At 49.0% G+C, this 27,202-nt stretch overlaps 1 protein-coding gene across 2 annotated transcripts in view; it reads left to right on the top strand.

Annotated features, from left to right (window-relative positions):
• LOC134983693 (oocyte zinc finger protein XlCOF6-like) overlaps positions 1-26,840 on the top strand; it is a 47,872-nt gene extending 21,032 nt beyond the window's left edge. For both annotated transcript variants that reach the window (XM_063949348.1, XM_063949349.1), the window contains exons 5-6: positions 13,348-13,551; positions 22,812-26,840. In XM_063949348.1, the coding sequence (XP_063805418.1) occupies positions 13,348-13,551; positions 22,812-24,616 (2,009 nt within the window). In that variant the 3' untranslated portion in view covers positions 24,617-26,840. The remainder of the gene's footprint in view (positions 1-13,347; positions 13,552-22,811) is intronic.
• The last annotated feature ends 362 nt before the right edge of the window (positions 26,841-27,202 follow it).

Below are 27,202 nucleotides of genomic sequence, written 5' to 3'. Positions count from 1 at the left end.
CGAGACTTCTCCCCCTCGCCGGTTCCTGAAGTCTGCTCTACCAACGTCTCCCTCCGACAGGGAGGCGGTATTGGAAGCTATTCACAAGCTGTATTCCCAGCAGGTGATAATAAAGGTACCCCTCCTACAACAAGGAAAGGGGTATTATTCCACGCTGTTTGTGGTACCGAAGCCGGACGGCTCGGTGAGACCGATTTTAAATCTAAAATCCTTGAACACTTACATAAAAAGGTTCAAATTCAAGAGGGAGTCACTCAGAGCAGTGATTGCGAACCTGGTAGAAGGGGATTATATGGTGTCTCTGGACATCAAGGATGCTTATCTCCATGTCCCAATTTACCCTTCTCACCAAGGGTACCTCAGGTTTGTGGTACGGAACTGTCACTATCAGTTTCAGACGCTGCCGTTTGGATTGTCCACGGCAGCCTGGGTCTTTACCAAGGTAATGGCCGAAATGATGATTCTTCTTCGAAGAAAAGGCGTCTTAATTATCCCTTACTTGGACGATCTCCTGATAAGAGCAAGGGCCAGGGAACAGTTAGAGGTCGGAGTAGCACTATCTCAGGTAGTGCTACGTCAGCACGGGTGGATTCTAAATATTCCAAAATCGCAGCTGATTCCAACAACACGTCTACTGTTCCTGGGAATGATTCTGGACACAGTTCAGAAAAAGGTGTTTCTCCCGGAAGAGAAGGCCAGTGAGTTATCCGAGCTAGTCAGGAACCTCCTAAAACCAAGCCAAGTGTCAGTGCATCAATGCACGAGAGTCTTGGGAAAAATGGTGGCTGCTTACGAAGCAATTCCATTCGGAAGATTCCATGCAAGAACTTTTCAGTGGGATCTGCTGGAAAAATGGTCCGGATCGCATCTTCAGATGCATCAGCGGATAACCCTATCTCCAAGGACAAGGGTGTCGCTCCTGTGGTGGTTACAGAGTGCTCATCTTCTAGAGGGCCGCAGATTCGGCATTCAGGATTGGATGCTGGTGACCACGGATGCCAGCCTAAGAGGCTGGGGAGCAGTCACACAGTGAAGAAACTTCCAGGGCTTGTGGTCAAGCATGGAAACGTCTCTTCACATAAATATCCTGGAACTGAGGGCTATTTACAATGCCCTAAGTCAAGCCAGGCCTCTGCTTCAGGGTCAACCAGTATTGATCCAGTCGGACAACATCACGGCGGTCGCCCACGTAAACAGACAGGGCGGCACAAGAAGCAGGAGGGCGATGGCAGAAACTGCAAGGATTCTCCGCTGGGCGGAAAATCATGTGATAGCACTGTCTGCAGTGTTCATTCCGGGAGTGGACAACTGGGAAGCAGACTTCCTCAGCAGGCACGACCTCCACCCGGGAGAGTGGGGACTTCACTCAGAAGTCTTCCACGTGATTGTAATTTGTTGGGAAAAACCAAAGGTGGACATGATGGCGTCCCGTCTCAACAAAAAACTGGACAGATATTGCGCCAGGTCAAGGGACCCTCAAGCAATAGCGGTGGACGCCCTGGTAACACCGTGGGTGTACCGGTCAGTGTATGCGTTCCCTCCTCTACCTCTCATACCCAAAGTACTGAGAATAATAAGGAGAGGAGTAAGAACTATACTTGTGGCTCCGGATTGGCCAAGAAGAACTTGGTACCCGGAACTGCAAGAGATGCTCACGGAGGACCCGTGGCCTCTACCTCTAAGAGAGGACCTGCTCCAGCAGGGACCTTGTCTGGTCCAAGACTTACCGCGGCTGCGTTTGACGGCATGGCGGTTGAACGCCGGATCTTGAAGGATAAAGGCATTCCAGATGAAGTCATCCCTACCCTGATCAAGGCCAGGAAGGATGTAACCGCAAAACATTATCACCGCATTTGGCGGAAATATGTTGCGTGGTGTGAGGCCAAGAAGGCCCCTACGGAGGAATTTCAACTGGGTCGTTTCCTACATTTCCTGCAAGCAGGACTGTCTATGGGCCTAAAATTAGGATCCATTAAGGTTCAAATTTCGGCCCTCTCGATCTTCTTCCAGAAAGAACTGGCTTCCGTGCCTGAAGTTCAGACGTTTGTCAAGGGGGTGCTGCATATACAGCCTCCTTTTGTGCCTCCAGTGGCACCTTGGGATCTCAATGTAGTTTTAGGGTTCCTAAAATCACATTGGTTTGAACCACTCACCACTGTGGAATTAAGATATCTCACATGGAAGGTGGTCATGCTGTTAGCCCTGGCGTCAGCCAGGCGGGTCTCTGAATTGGCGGCTTTATCATATAAAAGCCCTTACCTAATTTTTCATTCAGACAGGGCAGAATTGAGGGCTCGTCCTCAATTTCTCCCTAAGGTGGTTTCAGCGTTTCACATGAACCAGCCTATTGTGGTACCTGCGGCTACTAGGGACTTGGAGGACTCCAAGTTACTGGACGTAGTCAGGGCCCTGAAAATATGTTTCCAGGACGGCTGGAGTCAGAAAATCTGACTCGCTGTTTATCCTGTATGCACCCAACAAGCTGGGTGCTCCTGCTTCTAAGCAGACGATTGCTCGTTGGATTTGTAGTACAATTCAGCTTGCACATTTTGTGGCAGGCCTGCCACAGCCAAAATCTGTTAAAGCCCATTCCACAAGGAAAGTGGGTTCATCTTGGGCGGCTGCCCGAGGGGTCTCGGCTTTACAACTTTGCCGAGCTGCTACTTGGTCAGGGGCAAACACGTTTGCTAAATTCTACAAATTTGATACCCTGGCTGAGGAGGACCTGGAGTTCTCTCATTCAGTGCTGCAGAGTCATCCGCACTCTCCCGCCCGTTTGGGAGCTTTGGTATAATCCCCATGGTCCTTACGGAGTCCCAGCATCCACTTAGGACGTCAGAGAAAATAAGAATTTACTTACCGATTAATTCTATTTCTCGTAGTCCGTAGTGGATGCTGGGCGCCCATCCCAAGTGCGGATTGTCTGCAATACTTGTATATAGTTATTGTTACAATAAAATCGGGTTGTTTATTGTTGTGAGCCATCTTTTCAGAGGCGCCTACGTTTTATCATACTGTTAACTGGGTTCAGATCACAAGTTGTATGGTGTGATTGGTGTGGCTGGTATGAGTCTTACCCGGGATTCAAAATCCTTCCTTATTATGTACGCTCGTCCGGGCACAGGCCCTCATTCCGAGTTGTTCGCTCGGAGATTTTCATCGCATCGCAGTGAGAATTCTCTTAGTGCGCATGCGCAATGTTCGCACTGCGACTGCGCCAAGTAAATTTACTATGAAGAAAGTAAGTTTACTCACGGCTTTTTCATCGCTCCGACGTTCGCATTGTGATTGACAGGAAATGGGTGTTACTGGGCGGATGCACGGCGTTTTAGGGGCGTGTGGCTGGAAACGCTACCGTTTCCGGAAAAAACGCAGGCGTGTCCGGAGAAACGGTGGGAGTGCTTGGGCGAACGCTGGGTGTGTTTATGACGTCAGCCGGGACCGAAAAGCACTGAACTGATCGCACAGGCAGAGTAAGTCTGAAGCTACTCAAAAACTGCTAACTCGTTTGTGATCGCAATATTGCGCATACATCGGTCGCACATTTAAGAAGTTTAGATTCACTCCCAGTAGGCGGCGGCTTAGCGTGTGTAACTCTGCTAAAATCGCCTTGCGAGCGATCAACTCGGAATGAGGGCCACAGTATCCTAACTGAGGCTTGGAGGAGGGTCATAGGGGGAGGAGCCAGTGCACACCACCTGATCCTAAAGCTTTTACTTTTGTGCCCTGTCTCCTGCGGAGCCGCTATTCCCCACGGTCCTTACGGAGTCCCAGCATCCACTACGGACTACGAGAAATAGAATTATCGGTAAGTAAATTCTTATTTTCTCCACAGTGTGCTGAAGAGAAGCTGACTCCCCGGACTCTCCCCTGCAGAACGGTGATACAGGGCTGAAAAAGAGGGGGGGCACATTTTGGCGCAGTGAGTGTGTTACACGATTGACATAATATAAAAGCCCTATATCTGGGAATTGTTTCCAGTGTCAGTTGGCGCTGGGTGTGTGCTGGCATACTCTCTCTCTGTCTCTCCAAAGGGCCTTGTTGGGGACCTGTCCTCTTATAGATAGATCCCTGTGTGTGTGAGAGTGTCGGTACGCGTGTGTCGACATGTCTGAAACGGAGGGCTCATCCAAGGAGGAGGTGGAGCAGATTGTGGTGTCATTCGGCAACGCCGACTCATGATTGGTATGATATGATATGTGGAATATTTTTTAAATGCTAATGTGACCTTATTACATAAGAGAATGGACAAAGCTGAGTCCAGGGAAACGGCAAGGAGTCAAACCGCGGATTTGACTGGGTCACAGGGCCCGTCAGGGTCTCAAAAGCGTCCCTTATCACATATGGTAGACACGGGTACCGACACGGATTCTGACTTCAGTGTCGACTATGAGGCAAGGTTACACCCTAAGGTGGCCAAAAGTATTCATTATATGATTATGGCAATAAAAGTTTTGCATATCACAGATGACCCCTCTGTCCCTGACACGAGGGTACACATGTATAAGGAAAAGAAACCTGAGGTAACCTTTCCCCATCTCATGAACTGAACCAATTGTTTGAAAAAGCTTGGGAAACTCCAGACAAAAAACTGCAGATTCCCAAGAGGATCCTTATGGCGTATTCTTTTCCTGCAAAGGACCGGGTACGTTGGGAATCCTCGCCCAGGGGGGACAAGGCATTAACGCGTCTGTCCAAAAAGGTGGCGCTACCGTCTCCAGACACCGCGGCCCTTAAGGATCCTGCGGATTGTAGACAGGAGACTACCTTAAAGTCTATTTATGTACATTTATTTATTTATTTATTACCAGTTATTTATATAGCGCACACATATTCTGCAGCGCTGTACAGAGAATATTTTCCCATTCACATCCGTCCCTGCCCCAGTGGAGCTTACAATCTATGTTCCCTACATACAGGGGCTTTACTCGGACCGGCAGTCGCATCAGCATGGATCTGTAGCGCTGTTGCAGCATGGACAGATATTTTGTTGGCTGACATGGACAAGGATACTGTTATCCTGACTTTAGGCCACATTAAGGACGCAGTCTTGTATATGAGAGACGTGGGGCTGCTTGGTTCCAGAGCCAACGCCATGGCGGTTTCGGCAAGGCGAGCTCTCTGGACCCCGCCAATGGTCGGGTGATGCCGACTCAAAAAAGCATATGGAGGTTTTACCTTACAAGGGTGAAGTTTTGTTTGGGGACGGTCTCGCGGACCTGGTTTCCACAGCTACCGCGGGTAAATCTAAAATTTTTGCCTTTTGTTCCTCCACAGCAAAAGAGAACCCCACCATATCAGATGCAGTCTTTTCGGTCGCATAAGTCCAGAAGAGGTTGGGGCTCCTCTTTCCTCGCCAGAGGTAAGAGAACACCTGCTTTGGCTAGTTCCCAGGAGCAGAAGTCCTCCCTGGCTTCTGCTAAATCTACCGCATGACGCTGGGGCTCCACGGAGGGTGTCCGCACGGGTGGGGGCACGTCTTCGACTCTTCAGCCAGGTCTGGGTCCTATTGGGCGTGGATCCTTGGGCGTTGGAAATTGTATCCCAAGGTTACAAACTGGAGTTCATAGAGGTGCCCCCTCGCCGATTTCTCAAGTCGGCCTTGCCAACTTCTTCCCCGGAGAGGGAAGTGGTATTAGATGCAATTCAAAAGCTGTCAACCGCAAGTGATTGTCAAAGTTCCCCTAGGCCAACAGGGAAAAGGGTACTATTCAACAATGTTTGTGGTCCCGAAGCCGGATGGTTCGGTCAGACCAATTTTGAATCTAAAATCACTAAACCTATACTTGAAAAAGTTCAAATTTAAGATGGAATCAATACGGGCTGTGATATCCAGTCTGGAAGGGGGGATTTTATGGTGTCGCTGGACGTGAAGGATGCCTATTTTCATGTCCCCATATTTCATCTTCATCAGGAATACCTGCGTTTCGTGGTACAGGACTGTCGTTACCAGTTTCAGACGTTGCCGTTTGGGCTTTCCACGGCCCTGAGGATTTTCACCAAGGTAATGGCGGAAATGATGGTGCTCCTGCGCAGGCAGGGAGTCACAATTATCCCGTACTTGGACGATCTCCTAATAAAGGCGAGATCGAGAGATCAATTGCTGAAAAGCGTGTCACTCTCCCTGAGAGTGTACATCAACACGGTTGGATTCTCAATCTGCCAAAATCACCGTTGCTTCCAACGACTCGACTATCATTCCTAGGCATGATTCTGGACATGGAACAGAAGAGGGTTTTTCTACCAATAGAAAAAGCCCAGGACATCCAGAACATGGTCGACCTGCTAAAGCCAAAAAGAGTGTCGGTGCATCAATGCACTCGAGTTCTGGGAAAAATTGTGGCAGCCTACGAGGCCATTCCCTTCGGCAGGTTCCATGCGAGGACTTTTCAGTGGAACCTTCTCGACAAATGGTCGGGGTCCCATCTACACCTTCATCAAAAGATAAGCCTGTCCCCAGGGCCAGGGTGTCTCTCCTGTGGTGGCTGCAGAGTGCTCACCTTCTAGAGGGTCGCAGGTTCAACGTTCAAGACTGGGTTCTGGTGACCACGGACGCGAGCCTCCGAGGATGGGGAGCAGTCACAAAAGGTAGAAATTTTCAGTTGATATGGTCAAGCCAGGAGGCTTGTCTACACATCAACGTACTGGAATTGAGGGCCATATACAACGTCCTATGACAAGCGGAGAATCTTCTTCGCGACCTACCGGTTCTGATTCAATCAGACAACATCACAGCAGTGGCTCATGTAAACCGCCAAGGCGGGACAAGGAGCAGAGTGGCAATGGCGGAAGCCACAAGAATTCTGCGCTGGGCAGAAAATCACGTAAGTGTTCTGTCAGCGGTCTTCATACCGGGAGTGGACAACTGGGAAGCAGACTTCCTCAGCAGACACGATCTCCATCCAGGAGAGTGGGGACTTCATCAATAGGTCTTTGCAGAGATAGCAAGTCTGGGGACTTCCTCAGATAGACATGATGGCGTCACGCCTCAACAAAAAGTTTCAGAGGTATTTTGCCAGGTCAAGGGACCCTCAGGCAGTATCGGTAGACGCCCTAGTGACACCATGGGTGTTTCAGTCGGTCTATGTGTTCCCTCCTCTACATCTCATCTCAAAAGTGTTGAGAATCATAAGACGAAACAGAGTACAAGCAATACTCGTGGTTCCAGATTGGCCTTGAAGGGCCTGGTATTCGGATCTTCAGGAAATGCTCACAGAAGATCCGTGGCCTCTTCCTCTCAGGGAAGACCTGTTACAGCAGGGGCCTTGCATGTTCCAAGACTTACCGCGGTTGCTTTTGACGGCATGGCGGTTAAACACCGAATCCTAGCAGAGAGAGTTATTCCGGAGGAAGTTATTCCTACTCTGATAAAGGCTAGGAAGGAAGTAACAGCGAAGCATTATCACCGTATCTGGAGGAAGTATGTATCTTGGTGTGAAACCAAGAATGCTCCTACAGAAGATTTCCTTCTGGGCCGTTTTCTCCACCTCCTACAGACAAGAGTGGATATGGGCCTAAAATTAGGCTCCATTAAGGTACAAATTTCGGCCCGATCTATTTTTTCAAAAGGAATTGGCTTCTCTCCCAGCAGTCCAAACTTTCGTAAAGGGAGTGCTGCAAATTTACGTAGCCAGGACGGCTAGGGTTAGGAAAACAGAGGCTCTGTTTGTCCTGTATGCAGCCAACAAGATTGGCGCGCTTGCTTCTAAACAGACTATTGCTCGCTGGATCTGTAACACGATTCAGCAGGCTCATTCTATGGCTGGATTGCCGTTACCAAATTCAGTAAAGGCCCATTCCACAAGGAAGGTTGGCTCTTCTTGGGCGGCTGCCCGAGGAGTCTCGGCATTGCTGTTGTGCCGAGCTGCTACTTGGTCGGGTTCAAACACTTTTGCAAAATTCTACAAGTTTGATACCCTGGCTGATGAGGACCTCGCGTTTGCTCAGTCGGTGCTGCAGAGTCATCCGCACTCTCCCGCCCGGTTTGGAGCTTTGGTATAAACCCCATGGTCCTTACGGAGTCCCCAGCATCCTCTAGGACGTACGAGAAAATAAGATTTTAAACCTACCGGTAGATCTTTTTCTCCTAGTCCGTAGTGGATGCTGGGCGCCCGTCCCAGTGCGGACTATTTCTGCAAGACTTGTATATAGTTATTGCTTACATAAGGGTTATGTTACAGTTGGAATCGGTCTTTGACTGATGCTGTTTTTTTCGTTCATACTGTTTAATGGTTGCATATATTCTAAGTTATACGGTGTGATTGGTGTGGGCTGGTATGAATCTTGCCATTAGATTTACAAAATCCTTTCCTCGTATTGTCCATCTCCCCTGGGCAGTTTCTCTAACTGAGGTCTGGAGGAGGGGCATAGAGGGAGGAGCCAGTGCACACCCATACTAAAAGTTCTTTATAGTGCCCATATCTCCTGCGGAGCTCGTCTATACCCCATGGTCCTTACGGAGTTCCCAGCATCCTCTATGGACAAGGAGAAAAAGATTTACCGGTAGGTTTAAAATCTTATTTTTTCTCTGATTTTTATTCACCATATATCTCTTGAATCCCCTGGTTGGGCTGATACACTGCACAGGGGGTTCTTGTCAGGTATTGTGCTGCTGATATTGTACTGTGTTGCCTTGGATTGAGCTTTCAGATATGTCAGCTACAGAGGGCAATGGTGCTGCGGCTGATCCCACAGTGCGTGGTGGTGACGCTGCAGACACGTTAGAGGAAAACATAGCAGCAGAGGGTTCAGGTTCTGGGGGTTCCTTACACCCCAGTGGGACCGTAGCAACGGGGGTTCAAAATGACCCACCTTGGGCTACTTTTTCCATGTTAAGTACGCTGGTAACTAAATTTACGCTACCAATGGGACCTCATGTGCTGGTACAACCGCTTATGGTCCCTGCGGTTAATCCGCCGTGGGCAGATCACCTATCCACTCAGTTATAGCAATTGAACCAATCACTGACTAAACCGAAATCTAATCCTCGCCCGCCTTAGACCAAGGTGTCCCCTAAGCGGGCCATTACTTCCTCACAATCCACCCACGTCCCAGACACCTCGTCTGATGAGGATGACGTCTATACTGACCGCACAGACGCTGATCCAGATAATTCTGATGGGGAATCTGTCTCACAGGTGGATGTTCCTGACTTGTTGGAGGCTATCGGGCTAATTCTTCAAATTACTGATGACCCGGAGCCTGACGCTGCGCCTAAGAAACCGGACAGATTTAAACGTCAGAAAGTCGTTAAACAAGTTTTACCTCATTCTGACCATTTAGTTGACATACGTCAGGAAGTCTGGGTAAATCCAGGAAAGAAATTCACACCTCACAAGAAGATGCTGGCTCGCTATCTCCTCGCTGCGGTCCTAAGTAAGAATTGGGAAACACCCCCGCTGGTGGATTCGCAGGTGGTGCTGCTGGTGGTATCCTCAGCTCTGCCTGTAACTACCGTAACGTCTCTGAAAGAACCGACGGATAAGCGTGTGGAGGGTTGTTTAAAGGCGATTTACACCCTAGCAGGAGCTGTGTATTGGCCCACTCTTGCAGCGACATGGGCTGGAGAGGCTATTGAAGCGTGGGCTCAGGAGGTGGAAGCGGAGCTGCCTTCCAACTTTTCTGATAATGCTAGACAATGTCTATCGTATATTGTCACAGCTTCTCATTACATTAAGGGGGCGGCTTCTGATGCCGGTATTCTGGCGGCCAAGGCTTCTACTGCGTCCATTTTGGCTCTCCGAATTCTTTGATTACGATCCTGGTCTGTGGATCTGGATTCTAAGAAAACCCTGGATGTGCTCCCTTTTAAGGGAGGCATTCTTTTTGCAGAAGACATCACCAAGATAGTGGCTGACTTGGCTTCTACTAAAACAGCGTGTCTACCTAGTACTGCTCCTTTGGTACCGAAGGCTAAGAGTACTTCCTTTCATCCTTCAGGGAAAGCAAAAAGTCAGGCGTACCTGAAACAGGTTCGCACTTCCAAACCCACTAAGCCCAAACCTTAATGGGCTTGGGCTGCCCGTCAGCCTGCTGCATGACTGGGAGGGCCTCCCTCTGGGGGATCCCAGAGTGGGGGGCCGACTTTTAGGGTTTACCCAAGAATGGTTGAAGACCACTTCCGATGCCTTGATACAGGAAGTCGTCACTCGAGGTTACGCCGTATCCTTCAAAAGACGTCCCCCTCATCTATTTTGCCTGGCAGACGTCCCTTCGGATCAGGTGAAGGCAAAAACTCTTCTTTCGGTGGTACAGTCCCTCCTGGAGAGGTGGCTCTGGTTCAGAGAGGCAAGAGGTACTATTCACTGCTGTTCCTAGTCCCGAAACCGAATGGGTCCTCTCGGCCCATTCTCTACATCAAGTCCTTGAACAAATATGTGAGATTCTCCAAGTTTCGTATGGAAACTCTCCGCTCTATTGTTCTGGCCTTGGAGCCCGAGGATTATATGGTCTCCCTGGACATACAGGATGCTTACCTGCATATTCGTATCGCAATGTCGCATCAGCAGTACCTGAGGTTTGCTGTTGGCAACATCCATTACCAATTTCGGGCGTTACCTTTAGGTTTGACCACGGCCCCGCAAGTCTTCACCAAGGTCATGGCGGTAATGACGGCTGTACTCCGCCGTCAAGGGGTCAGGATCCTACCATATCTGGACAACTTGTTGATCCTGGTGAATTCCTCAGAAATTCTCCTACGCCACATAGATATGACGCTCCAGTTTCTGAAAGCCCACGGGTGGCTCATCAACTGGAAGAAATCTTCCCTGGTCCCTGCTCAGAGCATGGTGCACCTGGGGGCGTTGATGGACACTCACAACCAGCGGTTGTTCTTGTCTCAGGAGAATGTCCTGAAGCTTCAGGACAGGATTTGATGCTTTCTATCTCATCCGCAAGTGTCGATACATGTGCTAGGTCTCATGGTGTCTGCGTTCGACATGGTGGAGTACGCTCCATTCCATTTCTGCACTCTGCAGAAATTGATACTTGCCAAGTGGGATGACCTGACTCACCGGATCAGGTCTCATATGATCTCCTGGTCTCCGGAGGTGCGTCTGTCACTAAGCTGGTGGCTACAGGACCAACGATTGAGCAGGGGTCGTCCCTTCTGGATCTCCAACTGGGTCCTTCTGACGATGGATGTCAGTCTGAGAGGTTATGGCGTGGTTTTGGAGCATCAGTTCCTTCAGGGTCGGTGAACCAAGGAGGAGTCTCTCCTCCCGATAAACATTCTGGAACTGCAGGCGGTGTTCAATGCACTGAACTTGGCCCAGCAGTTGATACAGAACAGACCTGTTCAAGTACAGTCTGACAATGCCACCACGGTGGCGTACATAAATCGTCAAGGTGGCACTCGAAGCCGCATGGCAATGAGGGAAGTATCAATGATTCTTCAGTGGGCGGAACGCCATCTGCCAGCTATATTGGCAGTGTTCATTCAGGGGGTCCTAAACTGGGAAGCGGACTTCCTCAGTCGTCAAGACGTACACGCCAGAGAGTGGAGCCTCCATCCAGAAGTATTTCAACTCCTCGTGGTAAATAGGGCCTCCCAGATGTGGACCTGATGGCGTCTTGACACAATCACAATTTTCCGGTCTTCGGGACAAGGGATCCTCAAGCAGCGTTTGTGGACACATTGGCAGTTCCATGGAACTTTCAGCTGCCATACGTGTTCCCTCCGTTGTCACTCCTGCCCAGAGTAATAAGGAAGTTCAAGCAAGAAGGAGGATTCCTACTTCTGATCGCTCCAGTGTGGCCCAGAAGGCATTGGTTCTCAGACCTTCAGGGTCTATTGATAGAGCGTCCCCTTCTACTATCGCAGCGCCCAGATCTCCTCGTTCAGGGCACCTGTGTATATCAGGATTTGGCCTAGTTGGCTTTGACGGCGTGGCTCTTGGAGCTTCCATTCTGAGGGCTATAGGATTTTCTGAGGCGATCATTCAAACCATGTTGAAGGCCTGGAAACCGGTTTCTGCTCTGGTTTATCATAGTGTCTGGAATTCTTACTTTGCTTGGTGCACCACTTACAATCGTGATGCTTACAAATTTAGTACGGCCAAACTTTTGGTCTTTCTACAACAGGGCCTGGACCTGGTCCTTCGTCTGGCCTCCATCAAGGTTCATATTTCTGCCTTGTCTGTTTGGTTGCAGAGGAAAATTGCGACTCTACCTGATGTTCATACATTCACTCAGGGTGTGTTGCAGATTCAACCTCCTTACATCCCGCCTGTGGCTCCTTGGGACTTGTCGGTGGTTCTGGAGGCATTACAAGGGTCTCCGTTTTTGCTGGCTATTGCCTCTGCTAGACGGGTGTCGGATTTGGGTGCCTTGTCTTGTAGATCCCCATATCTGATTTTTCACCGTGAACGGGCGGTTCTTAGAACACGTCCCGGGTACCTACCTAAGGTGGTTTCTTCTTTCCATCTTTAATCAGGAGATTGTGGTTCCGGCCTTTGCCTCTCCTGAATTGTCTTCCAAAGAGCGGTCTTTGGATGTGGTACGTATCTATGTGAAGAGAACTGCCTCCATTCGGAAGTCTGATTCTCTCTTTGTACTGTTTGGTTTTCACAAATGTGGCTGTCCTGCTCACAAGCGGACCTTGGCCAGATGGATTAGAATGGTGATTGCACATGCTTATGTACAGACTGGTCGTCCAGCTCCTGCGACTATCAAGGCCCATTCTACTCTGTCTGTTGGACCTTCTTGGGTGGCCCGCCGGGGTGCGACCCTTGAACAATTGTGCAAGGCGGCTACTTGGTCCTCAGTGAACACGTTCATAAGGTTCTATGCCTTCGATACTTCCGCCTCCCAGGATGCTTCCTTTGGACGTTGGGTTCTTGTGCCCGCTACAGTGCATCCCCTCCCCCCATGAGGAACTGCTTTAGGACATCCCCGATGTTGTCCCCTTTGGAACCCAGTGTACCCAGCAGCAGAAAACAAGATTTATGGTAAGAACTTACAGTTGTTAAATCTCTTTCTGCGAGGTACACTGGATTCCACACGGCGCCCACCCTGACGCACTTGGCTTCTTTTGGTTGGTATGGCATTAGCCGCTGATACCTTCTCCTGTCGTGAGAGTGTGGTGTATGTGGCTACTAATGATTGTCGTCTCTTTTTTACCTGCTACTGCATTGGACTGGTTAACAAAAACTGAGCTCCTGTGCACAGAGGCGGGGTTATAGAGGAGGCGGCACAAATCATTCTGGGAACAGTCAAAGCTTTTAGCCTGTTGGTGGCTTGGATCAAGATCCTACTCTACGCCCCAATGTTATTCCCTGTGGAACCCAGTGTACCTCGCAGAAAGATTTAACAGTAAAATCTCGTGTTTTTGCTTTTATTTTTAGGTAGAACGTGTGTCTGATATTAAATTAGAAGATATAGAGGGAGAAGAAGAGACGTATGTGACTGATATAAAGGCAGAAGATACAGAGGGAGAAGAGGAGATGTATCTAACTGTTATAAAGGTAGAAGATATAGAGGGAGAAGAAGAGACGTATCTGAGAGGTGATCAGCAGTGTAAGGAGGAGGAAATTCCTACAGATATCAGCACAGGTGAGTAATAAACACTTATTACAGAAGTCACATATTCTCATTGCTCAGTCACTACAACAATCTCTTATACTACACCCTCCTCTGTCAGTACAAACTAATGAGGAATATGTATTTTCCCAGTGGGGGAGTCAGGAGCCATCAGCCCCTATTATACTCCTGCTTTCCCCCTCACATCATGTCACTGTGTGTTACTAGCCCAGAGATCTGACCAGTCTCCTCCCCACACTCTCTGGTGTATCTCATACATCAGGAGCCATCAGCCCCTATTATACTCCTGCTCTCCCCCTCACATCATGTCACTGTGTGTTACCAGCCCAGAGATCTGACCAGTCTCCTCCCCACACTCTCTGGTGTATCTCATACATCAGGAGCCATCAGCCCCTATTATACTCCTGCTCTCCCCCTCACATCATGTCACTGTGTGTTACCAGCCCAGAGATCTGACCAGTCTCCTCCCCACACTCTCTGGTGTATCTCATACATCAGGAGCCATCAGCCCCTATTATACTCCTGCTCTCCCCCTCACATCATGTCACTGTGTGTTACCAGCCCAGAGATCTGACCAGTCTCCTCCCCACACTCTCTGGTGTATCTCATACATCAGGAGCCATCAGCCCCTATTATACTCCTGCTCTCCCCCTCACATCATGTCACTGTGTGTTACCAGCCCAGAGATCTGACCAGTCTCCTCCCCACACTCTCTGGTGTATCTCATACATCAGGAGCCATCAGCCCCTATTATACTCCTGCTCTCCTCTCACATCCTGTCACTGTGTTACCAACCCAGAGATCTGACCTGTCTCCTCCCCACACTCTCTCTGGTGTATCTCATACATCAGGAGCCATCAGCCCCTATTATACACCTGCTCTCCCCTCGCATCATGTCACTGTGTTACCAGCCCAGAGATCTGACCAGTCTCCTCCCCACACTCTTTGGTGTATCTCATACATCAGGAGCCATCAGCCCCTATTATACTCCTGCTCTACCCATCACATCATGTCACTGTGTGTTACCAGCTCAGAGATCTGACCAGTTTCCTCCCCACACTCTCTGGTGTATCTCGTACATCAGGAGCCATCAGCCCCTATTATACTCCTGCTCTCCCCTCACATCATGTCACTGTGTGTTACCAGCCCAGAGATCTGACCAGTCTCCTCCCCACACTCTCTGGTGTATCTCATACATCAGGAGCCATCAGCCCCTATTATATTCCTGCTCTCCCCTCTCACATCATGTCACTGTGTGTTACCAGCCCAGAGATCTGACCAGTCTCCTCCCCACACTCTCTGGTGTATCTCATACATCAGGAGACATCAGCCCCTATTATACTCCTGCTCTCCCCCTCACATCATGTCACTGTGTGTTACCAGCCCAGAGATCTGACCAGTCTCCTCCCCACACTCTCTGGTGTATCTCATACATCAGGAGCCATCAGCCTCTATTATACTCCTGCTCTCCTCCTCACATCATGTCACTGTGTGTTACCAGCCCAGAGATCTGACCAGTCTCCTCCCCACACTCTCTGGTGTATCTCATACATCAGGAGCCATCAGCCCCTATTATACTCCTGCTCTCCCCCTCACATCATGTCACTGTGTTACCAGCCCAGAGATCTGACCAGTCTCCTCCCCACACTCTCTGGTGTATCTCATACATCAGGAGCCATCAGCCCTTATTATACTCCTCCTCCCCCCCCCCCCCTCACATCATATCACTGTGTGTCACCAGCGGCCATACTGTGTGCTAGCAGTACCTCTGCCTATGGTATTACATGCCCTGAGGGTGTCTCTATTAGCACACGCCGGCCCTATATTTAAACCACTCTTTATTTTTTCTCTAACATTCATAACGGATATTGGGGACTTATTGCAATGGGGTATAGATGGAGTCCAAAGGAGTCGGTGCACTTTAAATATTTTCCACTGGGTGTGCTGGCTCCTCCCCTCTATGTCACCTCCTACATCCAGTTTATAACAATGTGCCCTCTGGAGAGGATGCCGCTCTGGAGCGCCAGAGGATTTTTTTTTTTCTTCAGTTTATTTTAAATGTTGTTTGGGCAACAGTATAACAGTATACCTGCACTGAGGGAGATAGGGGGGATGGTCACCGGTCTCTTCTGGTGTCAGAGTCGCTTCCCTGCTGCAGGACCACCGTACTGAGAGGTTGTTGGTACTGCAGGGCATTGCGTCTTACCAAACACAATCGCAGCACGCCGCACACCCCTAACAATGCCGGGAGGTGAGAAGAGTGGTGTGTACAAACCGGGGGCCCCGCTAGGGAGGTCCCCCGGCTCTTGCTGCAGCGCGATCACAGGTGCGGCATGTGGATGCTCTACGGAGGGATCCGCTATAGCCCCCCTGTGTACACTGGCAGCGGTGGTGGAAACAGGCATTCATGTTACGTTTTACACCTGTTAGGAGACCTTGCCAGTATAAATATCTGTAGAGCTCCAGCGCCATTACAGGGGGCGGAGCTTCTTCAGATCGGGACCTGCTGCGTTTTGGCTCTTTCCTCTGCTTACAGCTGCAGCAGCAAGGACACACAGCCCCTCCAGACACTCAGGATACACAGGAAACTGGTACAGGGGTGTAAATAAGGGGAGAGACGCTATTATACACACTATAGTGTTCTGAAAAGGACAAGACTCTGATGTTATACCGTGATACAGACATCCTGCAGTCTCACTGGGTCTGACAGGCTTTGGGTGTGCCGTTCCTCTCTCTCTGTCTCCTTCTCACATACCAGTCTGGGCAGGCTTGCTATTCAATATACTTATCTCTGTGTGTTTGCTTGTTTGTCTACTGTAAACATGGTAAAACACTAATTATGCAGTGTATGTCACACCACATTCTCTCCCTCTGCGGAAGGTTCCCTCTCATGTGAACAATGCAGCCAATCCTCCCAAGTTAGTGAGGAGACTGGGGGAAGGGTCAGGAGTCATCCTGGCTCAGTGCCATAAATATCATGATGGCGGACAATTCATCCCAGCTCACTGCTAATAAGCAAAAGACACAACTGCAGCAGGCTGTAGCAGACCTAGCTGCAAGGGCAGATGATAAACAGCCCCCCCTCCCTAGTTCAGGTCCACATAAGCGTGTGCTGCCTGATTTTACTCTCAGAATCAACTCAGAAGAAACCTGTGTGACTCTCTCAAGGGGATAGGCGCTATTAACGCTAGGACTACTACCATGGCAGTGTCGGCACGTGGAACTTTGAGGCTGCGTCAGTGGATAGCGGACACAGATTCCAAGCGCAGAGTGTGGAGTCTCTTCCTTTCTCAGGGGAGTGGCTATTCGAGGTCGAGTTGGATACATGGATTTGAAAGGTTACTGCGGGTAAATCCACTTTTCGTCCCGCTGGCTAGTCGTTTCTACCCAGTCCTTTCGGACTGCCAGGTTCAGATCAAGAGCCGGAGGCACCTCAAACACGGCGAGAGGCACCAGAGACAACACCAGCCGCCACAGGTTCTCTGTAACAAAGCACCAGTTCAGCTTCCACTAGGGCCTCAGCATGATGGTGCCCCCGCCCCCCAACCCTGAGGTCATCTTGACTGTGTTGTCATGCTCGGCGGAGATTGGGGTTCAATCGAGCTGGGAGGACAGCTGACTGTGTAGGAAGTAGACGAGTAGGTTGAATGTAGTTCTTCCTCATAAGGTGGAGGCCTAGTGGGTGTTGGCTGGAGGGGGCGTAAGAAGAATGAGAACTGTGTAGAAGGATAACAGTGTTTTTAATGAAGAAACAACTGTACACCGATACTTGAAAAAGTCCATTCCAGTGTCTCTGTTCCCACCCGCAAGGCACAGGTTCTAATTTCCCAGGTGAAACAGTGTCCGGCATTTGTTCTGCTTCTGGCGGAAGTAGGTCAGCGGCATCTCTATCCAATTGTCGAAGGACGTATCCATTAAGGACTTCATTACTTGTCATTCAGTAAATATTATCTATTGTATTGAGTGCAGTTGTGATAAATTTGATATAGGTCGGACCCGTAGGGCATTAAAGATTAGAATGGGTGAACACCTACCTAATATAAGAAAAGACTTGGATGCACATTGCGCCAGGCGGAGCGCGTTCTACACTTTGTGCCAGGCGGAGCGCTTTCTACACTTTGCGCCAGTCGGAGCACGTTCTACACTTTGCGCCAGGCGGAGCGCGTTCTACACATTGCGCCAGGCGGAGCGCGTTCTACACATTGCGCCAGGCGGAGCGCGTTCTACACATTGCGCCAGGCGGAGCGCGTTCTACACATTGCGCCAGGCGGAGCGCGTTCTACACATTGCGCCAGGCGGAGCGCGTTCTACACATTGCGCCAGGCGGAGCGCGTTCTACACTTTGCGCCAGGCGGAGCGCGTTCTACACTTTGCGCCAGGCGGAGCGCGTTCTACACTTTGCGCCAGGCGGAGCGCGTTCTACACTTTGCGCCAGGCGGAGCGCGTTCTACACTTTGCGCCAGGTAGAGCACGATTAAAAAAACAGGACAATAAATTATTCTAAACACATTAGTACATAATAAATTTTATATATGTAATGGGTTTATGGTGCTGCTATAACATAAGCCCCAGACTGGATTTAGGGGTCATTCCGAGTTGATCGCTTGCTGCAGTTTTTTTCGCAGCGCAGCAAACAGATTACTACTGCGCATGTGTATGCACCACAATGCGCAGGTGGGTCGTACAGATACAAAGCCAATCGTTGCTGAGCGATGGATTTACCGAAGAATCCATTCGCAATGCCGGTCGCAAGGTGATTGACAGGAAGAGGGCGTTTGTGGGTGGGAACTAACCATTTTCTGGGTGTTATTGGGAAAACGCAGGCGTGTCTAGGCGTTTGCAGGGCGGGTGTCTGACGTCAATTCCGGCTCCAAAAAGACAAATTATTGCAAGGGCTGAGTAAGTCCAGAGCTACTTAGAAACTGCACAAAATGTTTTTGCAACACTTCCTCGCACAAGCGATCGCACACTTACAAAGCGAATATACGCTCCCCTATAGGCGGCGACTATCTGATCGCTGCGCTGCAAAGAATAGCTAGCGAGCAATCAACCCAAAATTAGGGCCTTAGACACTACAAAAGTGTTGCGGGGGGAGCGAGAGGGTGACAATGCTGCTGGGCTGTTATACTGGAGATATGCATTCAGGATCCCGGCAGCCGTAATACCGACGCAGGAATCCCGACAGCCGCCAGAATACTGTAGCCGGCATCCTGACTATGATATCCTGACAGTCAGGATCCTGAAGGTAAGTAGACACTGCCGCCACAAGTTTAGCGTGCAAGAGGGTGGGTAGGTTTAGGCACACCCAGGGGGGTTAGGGTATGGGGTGGGGGAGGTTAGGGTTAGGCACTGCTGGGGGGAGGATATGTTTAAGCTCACCTCACACCTGCAGCACAGCGTAGAGCAGCCACAAAGCCGTCTTCACTCTCTCCCTGGCCCCCGTGTGAATCCGCGGCTGCATGTGACCAGAAGGGGGAGGCACCGCCAGAAATGAGAAACCACACCAATCGCAGCACTGCCGACACCTAACCCTCCCACTCACAGCCTTACCCTAACCTCCCCCCAGCAGTGCCTAAACCTAACCCCTTACCCACAGCCTAACCCTAACCTCCCCCCAGCAGTGCCTAAACCTAACCCCCCTTACCCACAGCCTAACCCTAACCTCCCCCCAGCAGTGCCTAAACCTAACCCCCCTTACCCACAACCTAAACCTAACCTCCGCCCAGCAGTGCCTAAACGTAACCCCCCTTATCCACAGCCTAACCCTAACCTCCCCCCAACAGTGCCTAAACCTAACCCTCCTTAGCCACAGCCTAACCTCCCCCCAGCAGTGCCTAACCCTAACCTCCCTTACCCACAGCCTAACCCTAACCTCCCCCCAGCAGTGCCTAACCCTAACCTCCCTTACCCACAGCCTAACCCTAACCTTCTCCCAGCAGTGCTGAGGGGTAAGAGGGGTTAGGTTTAGGCACTGCTGGGGGGAGGTTAGGGTTAGGCTGTGGGTAAGGGAGGTTAGGTTTAGGCACTGCTGGGGGGAGGTTAGGGTTAGGCTGTGGGTAAGGGAGGTTAGGTTTAGGCACTGCTGGGGGGAGGTTAGGCTGTGGGTAAGGGGGGTTAGGTTTAGGAACTGCTGTGTGGAGGTTAGGGTTAGGCTGTGGGTAAGGGGGTTAGATGTCGGCAGGGCTGGGGGTAGGTTAGGGTTAGGCTGTGGGTAAGGGAGGTTAGGTTTAGGCACTGCTGGGGGGAGGTTAGGTTTAGGCTGTGGATAAGGGGGGTTAGGTTTAGGCACTGCTGGGGGGAGGTTAGGGTTAGGCTGTGGGTAAGGGGGTTAGGTTTAGGCACTGCTGGGGGGAGGTTAGGGTTAGGCTGTGGGTAAGGGGGTTAGGTGTCGGCACTGCTGGGGGGAGGTTAGGGTTAGGCTGTGAGTGGGAGGGTTAGGTATTGGCAGTGCTGCGATTGGGATGCCGGTGTGGTTTCTCATTTCTAGCCTTATATGATGTAGCCCGGGCTCAGATCACTTGTATATATGCTTTTGACTGAAGCAGACGTTTTAGGCAGCTTGGCAGGATGATCCCAGAAGTAACGGGTGCACCACAGGTAGCAGCAGTGCCTGCACATTAGATTCATGTTATATACTCATAGATCCTTAGCTTGGTCTAGTTGTGAATGGCGCTGGGAATATCAGGGAAACTTACTGTAGTGGACGCCTGAAACAACCACTGAGGTCAGCTACAAGCCCATGACACTCCCAGAAGACACACAAGGCATGCAATGAAAGCCACCACCCAAGTTCAGCCACCCGCTCATAGGCTACTTACGCTGTCACTGGCGCTCACCTCACACCTGCAGCACAGCGTTTAGTGCCGTCTTCACTCTCTGCCCGGCCCCCGTGTGAATCCGCGGCTGCATGTGACCAGAAGGGGGAGGCACCGCCAGAGGACTGGTAGTGATAAGGCTCCACCTCTTCTTTACAGGCACGATTGAGAGCCAGGAATTGGCTGCAGCGAAGCGCGTCCTCGGGGACCCACACGTTTTTTAAAAGTGAGTTTCCACGTCCTCTCATCTGGGTAAAATATGCGCTATAGCACGTATTTGCGAACACTGTGTGTGTATGTATGTGTGTGTATATCTCTATAGGCACTGCAGTGTTATATTTAAGCAACAATGTGTATTTGAATTGTATTAAAAGTGAAATGCACTTACTTGGTTGTTTGTCCCAGGAGGGTGGAATCCATTACTGTGCAGGCTGTTGGATTCCCCCAGTACTTTCCCCCCAAAATGGAATGCCTTCCTCTCTAGCCTCCCACAGGGAAGTATCATGGGGAGAGAGAGGAACAGCTCAGCTTTAAAACAAGCCGAGTGGATTTCTGGAGCTCCATAGGGATCACCTTCGGTGGGCAGGAAACCTTGATCAGAGATCTAGGCTGCCCATCTCTGGAGCCCAAGTTTAGGCTGGAGATGGTGAGCTGGGTGTCCGGGCAGATTCCTGGAAGTAGTTTAGATGGGAAAACTTCCCCCAGCCTAGACTGAGCGTCACCAGGGCCCAGGCATGCACGTCACATGGGTAAACAATGATTGGTTGAGAACAGCATGGTGGACTTACCCCCTGTGGTATGTATATTGGAGTAAGATAAAAAGAGGAGGCCTGTGAGCCTCCAGAGGTATTATACCATTTTCACTCTGCTGTAAACATCTTGTTGTATTGCTGTTGCCCCTAGCAATATAGAAGAGTCTATTTTTAAGACTGGGTGCATAAACATCTGCCTCAAGATGACCGCTTCATATTGTGATCTGCAGAGCTATGCCAAACATAGTTCCGTTTTCCGACTGTCCAGGGTGCACTCAGCGTCTCCAAGCTCCGCCTCCCGCCAGCTACCGTGCAGAGTCCTAGTCCAGCAACTAGTGGTTAGACAGTGTGTCGATGCATACAGAGCAGTACCATGGTTCTAGACTCCATGGCAACAAGGAGTCTGGTGGTGGCAGTGCAGTACCCGCCCACTACGCAGTGGGTGGTGTCAGTAGTAGGCGGTTACTGACAGTAAGTGGGAATCACCTAATTGGCCAGATCCCGTGTGACCTAAACATCCATTCTGTGACTGGGGCGGGACGCGAGGCAGGGCGAGGGCTTTCGTACAGAACCGTCCGGTCACAGAAATTGCTGGCATAGCGGTGGGATAATCCTAGGTGGCTTTTTGGTCACCTGATTAGATAAGCTGGGTTATTCAGGAGAGGAGTAACTGCAGCGCGGGAGAACACACAAGATGAGCGGCTTTAGGGCAGGAGAAGTGGGGGACTTAATAGATTGGGTCTTGGTCCCAGCGGCGGCTGAGAGCTATCAGGTAGGGTAGATAAGAAGCCACGTAGTAATGAAAGCTCCGGAAAGCATGTCTGGATGGACTCAGGCCCCTCTTATTTATTATTTTATATGCTAGCAGGGGTGACAGGTGTGGTACATCCCTGCAAAGGCAGATCCAGTCTCTTTCTCATCAGACTCTGCTGTCTTCGCTGCACACTCATTCAGATGTTCACTGCTGCCAGTAGCACACGTATGAGAAGCAGAAGTATGGTGGCAGCTGTATAGATTCTGATATGTAATTCTCTGTATCATACTTACCGTACACACATCATCCTTATTACTATTGAGAATATAGAGGTAAGACACTGATGATGGGGGTTTAACAGTGGATTATAACCTAGCATATGATGATGATGATTGCAGTGTATTGCATGTAAAATAGTTTGTTCCACACCTACTCTGCTGTAGTATTATACGTTATATAAGGGTGAGTAACACTTGTACAGGCTTACCAGCGTATGAGCACACACATAAAGGAATGCTACCTTACCAATGCTTCCAGGAGTAACGTTAGGAGACATTTCTCTGATCCATCAGCTCATATGTCTGATGTTATTGTTCATCTATTATCTCCAATTCATACGATATGTTCCCCATCCATTGTTTTACATTGGTGCTGACATAGGACTTGGCGAGTGACTACATCTCCATTTATACTTCATGGTTAGTTACCAGTACAAGAGAGAGAGATATCTAAGTCTTATTATAATATTACATTTGTTATTGTGAGTGTTCTCAGGAGGGTGGACACAATGATAGTCTGAGACACAATATTATAAAGCCTTCATTAAAAGTTATGTTTTATTATACACACACATTTACAATTAAGTGTCCCAGAGAGTCATCTCCTATTGTTTGCAAGATTCATATTGTTACAGAAAAGTCACATTTCCATAATGTATTTTATTTCCATCAGATGGACACACAAGCAGGAATATCTCAGAAGGACATCTAATGTTATCTCCGGATTGTGACATAAAAGATAATGACAGTAGACCGGATTCTCCAGGAGATAACCCCATTACCCCCATTATACATCCAGCTCTATCAGCTGCTCCCTCTGATCCTGGGAAATGTTCTCCTGATCACTCTGATATTGGTGCATCTGTTACAGCTCTGACAGTAGATACAGTGTTTCCGTGTTCTATAGATGCCAAATGTTTTACACAGAACACAAAACTTATTACCCATCAGCCAGCTAATGCAGGGGAGAGGCCATTTCCATGTTCTGAGTGTGGGAAATGTTTTACATACAAATCAGGTCTTGTCACACATCAGAGAAGGCACACAGGTGAGAGGCCATTTTCCTGCGCTGAGTGCGGGAAATGTTTTATCTGGAAATCAGAACTTGTTACACATCAGCAAAGTCACACAGGTGAGAATCCATTTCCATGTTCTGAGTGTGGGAGATGTTTTACATACAAATCACGTCTTGTAAAACATAAGAGAATACATACCGGTGAGAAACCATATTCCTGTTTTGAGTGTGGGAAATGTTTTACATACAAAACAACTCTTGATGCACATAAGAGAAGTCACACAGGTACATCACCATTTCAATGTCCTGAGTGTGGGAAATATTTTGCACAGAAATCACAACTTGCTAGACATCAGAGAAGTCACACAGGTGAGAGGCCATTTCCATGTTCTGACTGTGGAAAATGTTTTGCACGGAAATCACACCTTGTTACACATCAGCAACGTCACACAGGTGAGAAGCCATTTCCATGTCCTGAGTGTGGGAAATGGTTTGCACAGAAATCAGATCTTGTTAAACATCAGAGAAATCACACAGGTGAGAAGCCATTTCCATGTCCTGAGTGTGGGAAATGTTTTACACGGAAATCAGATCTTGTTATACATAACAGAAGTCACACAGGGGAGAATCCAATTTCTTGCTCTGAGTGTGGCAAATTGTTTGCACGGAAATCAGATCTTGTTAAACATCAGAGAAGTCACACAGGTGAGAAGCCATTTCCATGTTCTGAGTGTGGGAAATGTTTTGCATACAAATCAGATCTTGTTATTCATCAGAGAAGTCACACAGGTGAGAATCCATTTCCATGTTCTGAGTGTGGGAAAGGTTTTGCACACAAATCAGCTCTTGTTAAACATCAGAGAAGTCACACAGGTGAGAAGCCATTTCCATGTTCTGAGTGTGGGAAATGTTTTGCACACAAATCAAATCTTGTTAAACATCAGAGAAGTCACACAGGTGAGAAGCCATTTTCTTGCTCTGAGTGCGCGAAATGTTATACTCAGAAAGCACAACTTGTTATACATCAGAGAAGTCACACAGGTGAGAGGCCATTTTTTTGCTCTGAGTGTGGGAAATGTTTTATCCTGAAATCACAACTTGTTACACATCAGAGAAGTCACACAGGTGAGAAGCCATTTCCATGTTCTGAGTGTGGGAAATGTTTTGCACACAAATCAGATCTTGTTAGTCATAACAGAAGTCACACAGGGGAGAATCCAATTTCTTGCTCTGAGTGTGGGAAATGTTTTACACGGAAATCAGATCTTGTTAAACATCAGAGAAGTCACACAGGTGAGAAGCCATTTCCATGTTCTGAGTGTGAGAAATGTTTTGCACTCAAATCAACTCTTGTTAAACATCAGAGAAGTCACACAGGTGAGAAGCCATTTTCTTGCACCGAGTGTGGGAAATGTTTTACACAGAAATCACATCTTGTTAGACATCAGCAGTCACACAGGTGAGAAGCCATTTCCATGTTCTGAGTGGGAAATGTTTTTCACAGAAATCACAACTTGGTACACATCAGAGAAGTCACACAGGTGAGAATCCATTTTAATCTGGAGTATACTTATCATTACCATGCGTTCTTCAAGATTTTTATCTTATCTTCTATGCTTTTTGCAATATACATGCTACCGCAGGGTGAAATAATCAGGTGTCATGCCCTCATCTACCACTGCTATGCAGGTGATCTGTCTCTTGCTCTAGGTACTGAGAACCCAGTACCAATCCTAAATGGTTTCTAGTTGAGCTCTAGGTGTGGGTGATGCCAGTTGGCTGTGACTCAGTCCTGGTGAATCATGTCCTTATGATAGAAGTTCAACAACAAAGGGCAGGGCTACAGCTCAGCTTTGCAAACCAACCAGACTTATGCTTGGGGGTTCAGAGTTGCAAAATGCTGATCCTGTGCAGAATCTTGGTGTCCTGGATGGTTGAGTGACACTTAGACATCAGGTATCAGCTACAATCAGATCCTCATCTGAGGAACATAGCCAGACTCCAGCACTTAATTCCCTCAGAAGATCTACCTGATGTCACACATGTACTTGTATCATCACACACAGACTACTGCAATGTACTCTACCTGGATCTCCCAGCAATAGAATTGCAGCGGTTGTAGCTTGTATAGAATGCAGCAGCAGCCAGGCTTTTACCTAACCAGCCCGTTTCTACCACATAACACCCGTTCTCTACTCCCTGCACCGGCTGCCTGTAAGATGGTGACTGGGCCTAATTCAGGTTGGATTGCAGTGTGTGATCCAAACAGAATTATTCAGAAAAAGTTGCAGGCGCATCTGCTGTACCCATCCTGCGCATGTGTCCGCATTTTCTTCAGAAAAAGTGATTGCCTGTCAGGCAGAGCCAATCACGGGGTTGGGCGGGCAATGCTCCTTTTCCAGGGAAAAGACAATGCAGGGGCGTTGTGGCGCGAATGAAGGACAGAGGCAGACAAATGGGCATGATCAAGGTGGCTGTGACATCACATGCAGCCACCGTGATTGAGAAGAATGCAGCGGGCCTCCTGCAGGCGCAGCTAAGCTTCTACGATGAAACAGTAATTGTGAGGCAATCGCATTTTCTGCTTCATCAGGTGGGAGGTGGCGGTCGGCATGCTGGGTGGCCTTGCCCTGCGATGGGCGGCCCCCAGTGTGCTAGGAAAAGGATTGCAAATTCTGCTAATTAGCAGCATCTGCAATCCTTACTGAATTAGTTCCGCTATTAAATTATCTTACTGACTCCCAGCCTTGCATGACCATGGTACCAGAAGCAGCTTCTGCCTCCGTACTGCCCGGGTTTCTTCCATCTGTTGATTAAGGACTGTTAGCAGTACCATAAATTCCCAAGCAGTGCTTAGATGTCGGGGAGACAGGGTGGGTGGCAGTAGTGCAGTAGCAGGGGCTGCTGGAGGCAGTGTCTAAGTGGTAATATTGTCCCCAAGCAGCACTGAGGAGGGAGACAGGACAGGGGGCAGTAGTGGGAGCTGCTGGAGGCAGTGTCTATGTGGGTAAATGTTCCTAAGAAGGGCTGAGGTGTCAGAGTCAGTAGTGGTGGGGAGACAGGGCAGGTGACAGCAGTGGGGGGAGACTGGGTGGGTGGCAGTAGTGGGGGGAGGGGGGATGGTCACAGTGCAGTACCAGGGGCTGCTGGAGGCAGTAAAGAGGTGTATGTTCCGCACAGAATCAGTTGATAATTAGACTTAATGATGATTATGCTTCCTTATTTCTAATGAATCCCTTGTATGTGTTACTGTTATTTGCTGTGTCAGCCTTTATGTGTGTTCTGTGTAATAATCCTGAAAGTAGTGCTGCTACCGATCTCATATCATTTGTAGTAACTTGGAAAAGATGAGATATGAGGTGCACCCTGGAAGCTTATAGGGGGTTAATCAGAGATGATCGCAGATGTGACATCACACAGCCCCCTCCCCCCACCTCTCCCCCCCCCCCCCCCAGTAATGGTCCCGGCCCACCCGTATTCTCCCCTCAGGGATATGACCACAATGTGTGTGTTTGCGTGGCCTCTGTGCATTTTGCTACCACCGGGTAAACTGCTGCGGGACGCTTTTGAGGCTGGGTCTGAATGACCCCCATAGGCTGTTGTGCAAAGTAAAGTATTTTTTAAGTTTAAAATATAGACAAAAATATGTGTATTAAAGATATGAAATAAAGTCATGTAAAATCAAAAGATTTCTGGTGCAATTTTGGCTATGTACGATGTTGACAGCGCATTTGAATAGTGGGATGATATTACGGGGGGAAGGGGAGTCTGTGTAATTAAATAGTTTTATCATTTGTTGGTTTTAAATAAATGATGTCTATTCAACTGTTCTGGGGGTGGTTTTTTTTTACTTGTAGGGGAATTAGGGTTGTTTTATTTAAAAAAAAAAAAACTTACCTGACCCTCGCCGGGAAATGTCCATGTATGAAGGTATGGGAGATACCTTCTGCAGTCCCTTCTACTTACATTTGGGGGGTCCGTATTTTGGGGGGAATTAGCAGCAAATAGTTAATGATACATTGGCTCCATAACGTCTCGCTGACCCTCTG

The sequence above is a fragment of the Pseudophryne corroboree genome (assembly GCF_028390025.1).
Source record: "Pseudophryne corroboree isolate aPseCor3 chromosome 3 unlocalized genomic scaffold, aPseCor3.hap2 SUPER_3_unloc_21, whole genome shotgun sequence".
NCBI classification, from domain to species: Eukaryota; Metazoa; Chordata; class Amphibia; order Anura; family Myobatrachidae; genus Pseudophryne; species Pseudophryne corroboree.
This window is presented reverse-complemented; position numbering and strand designations above follow the sequence as displayed.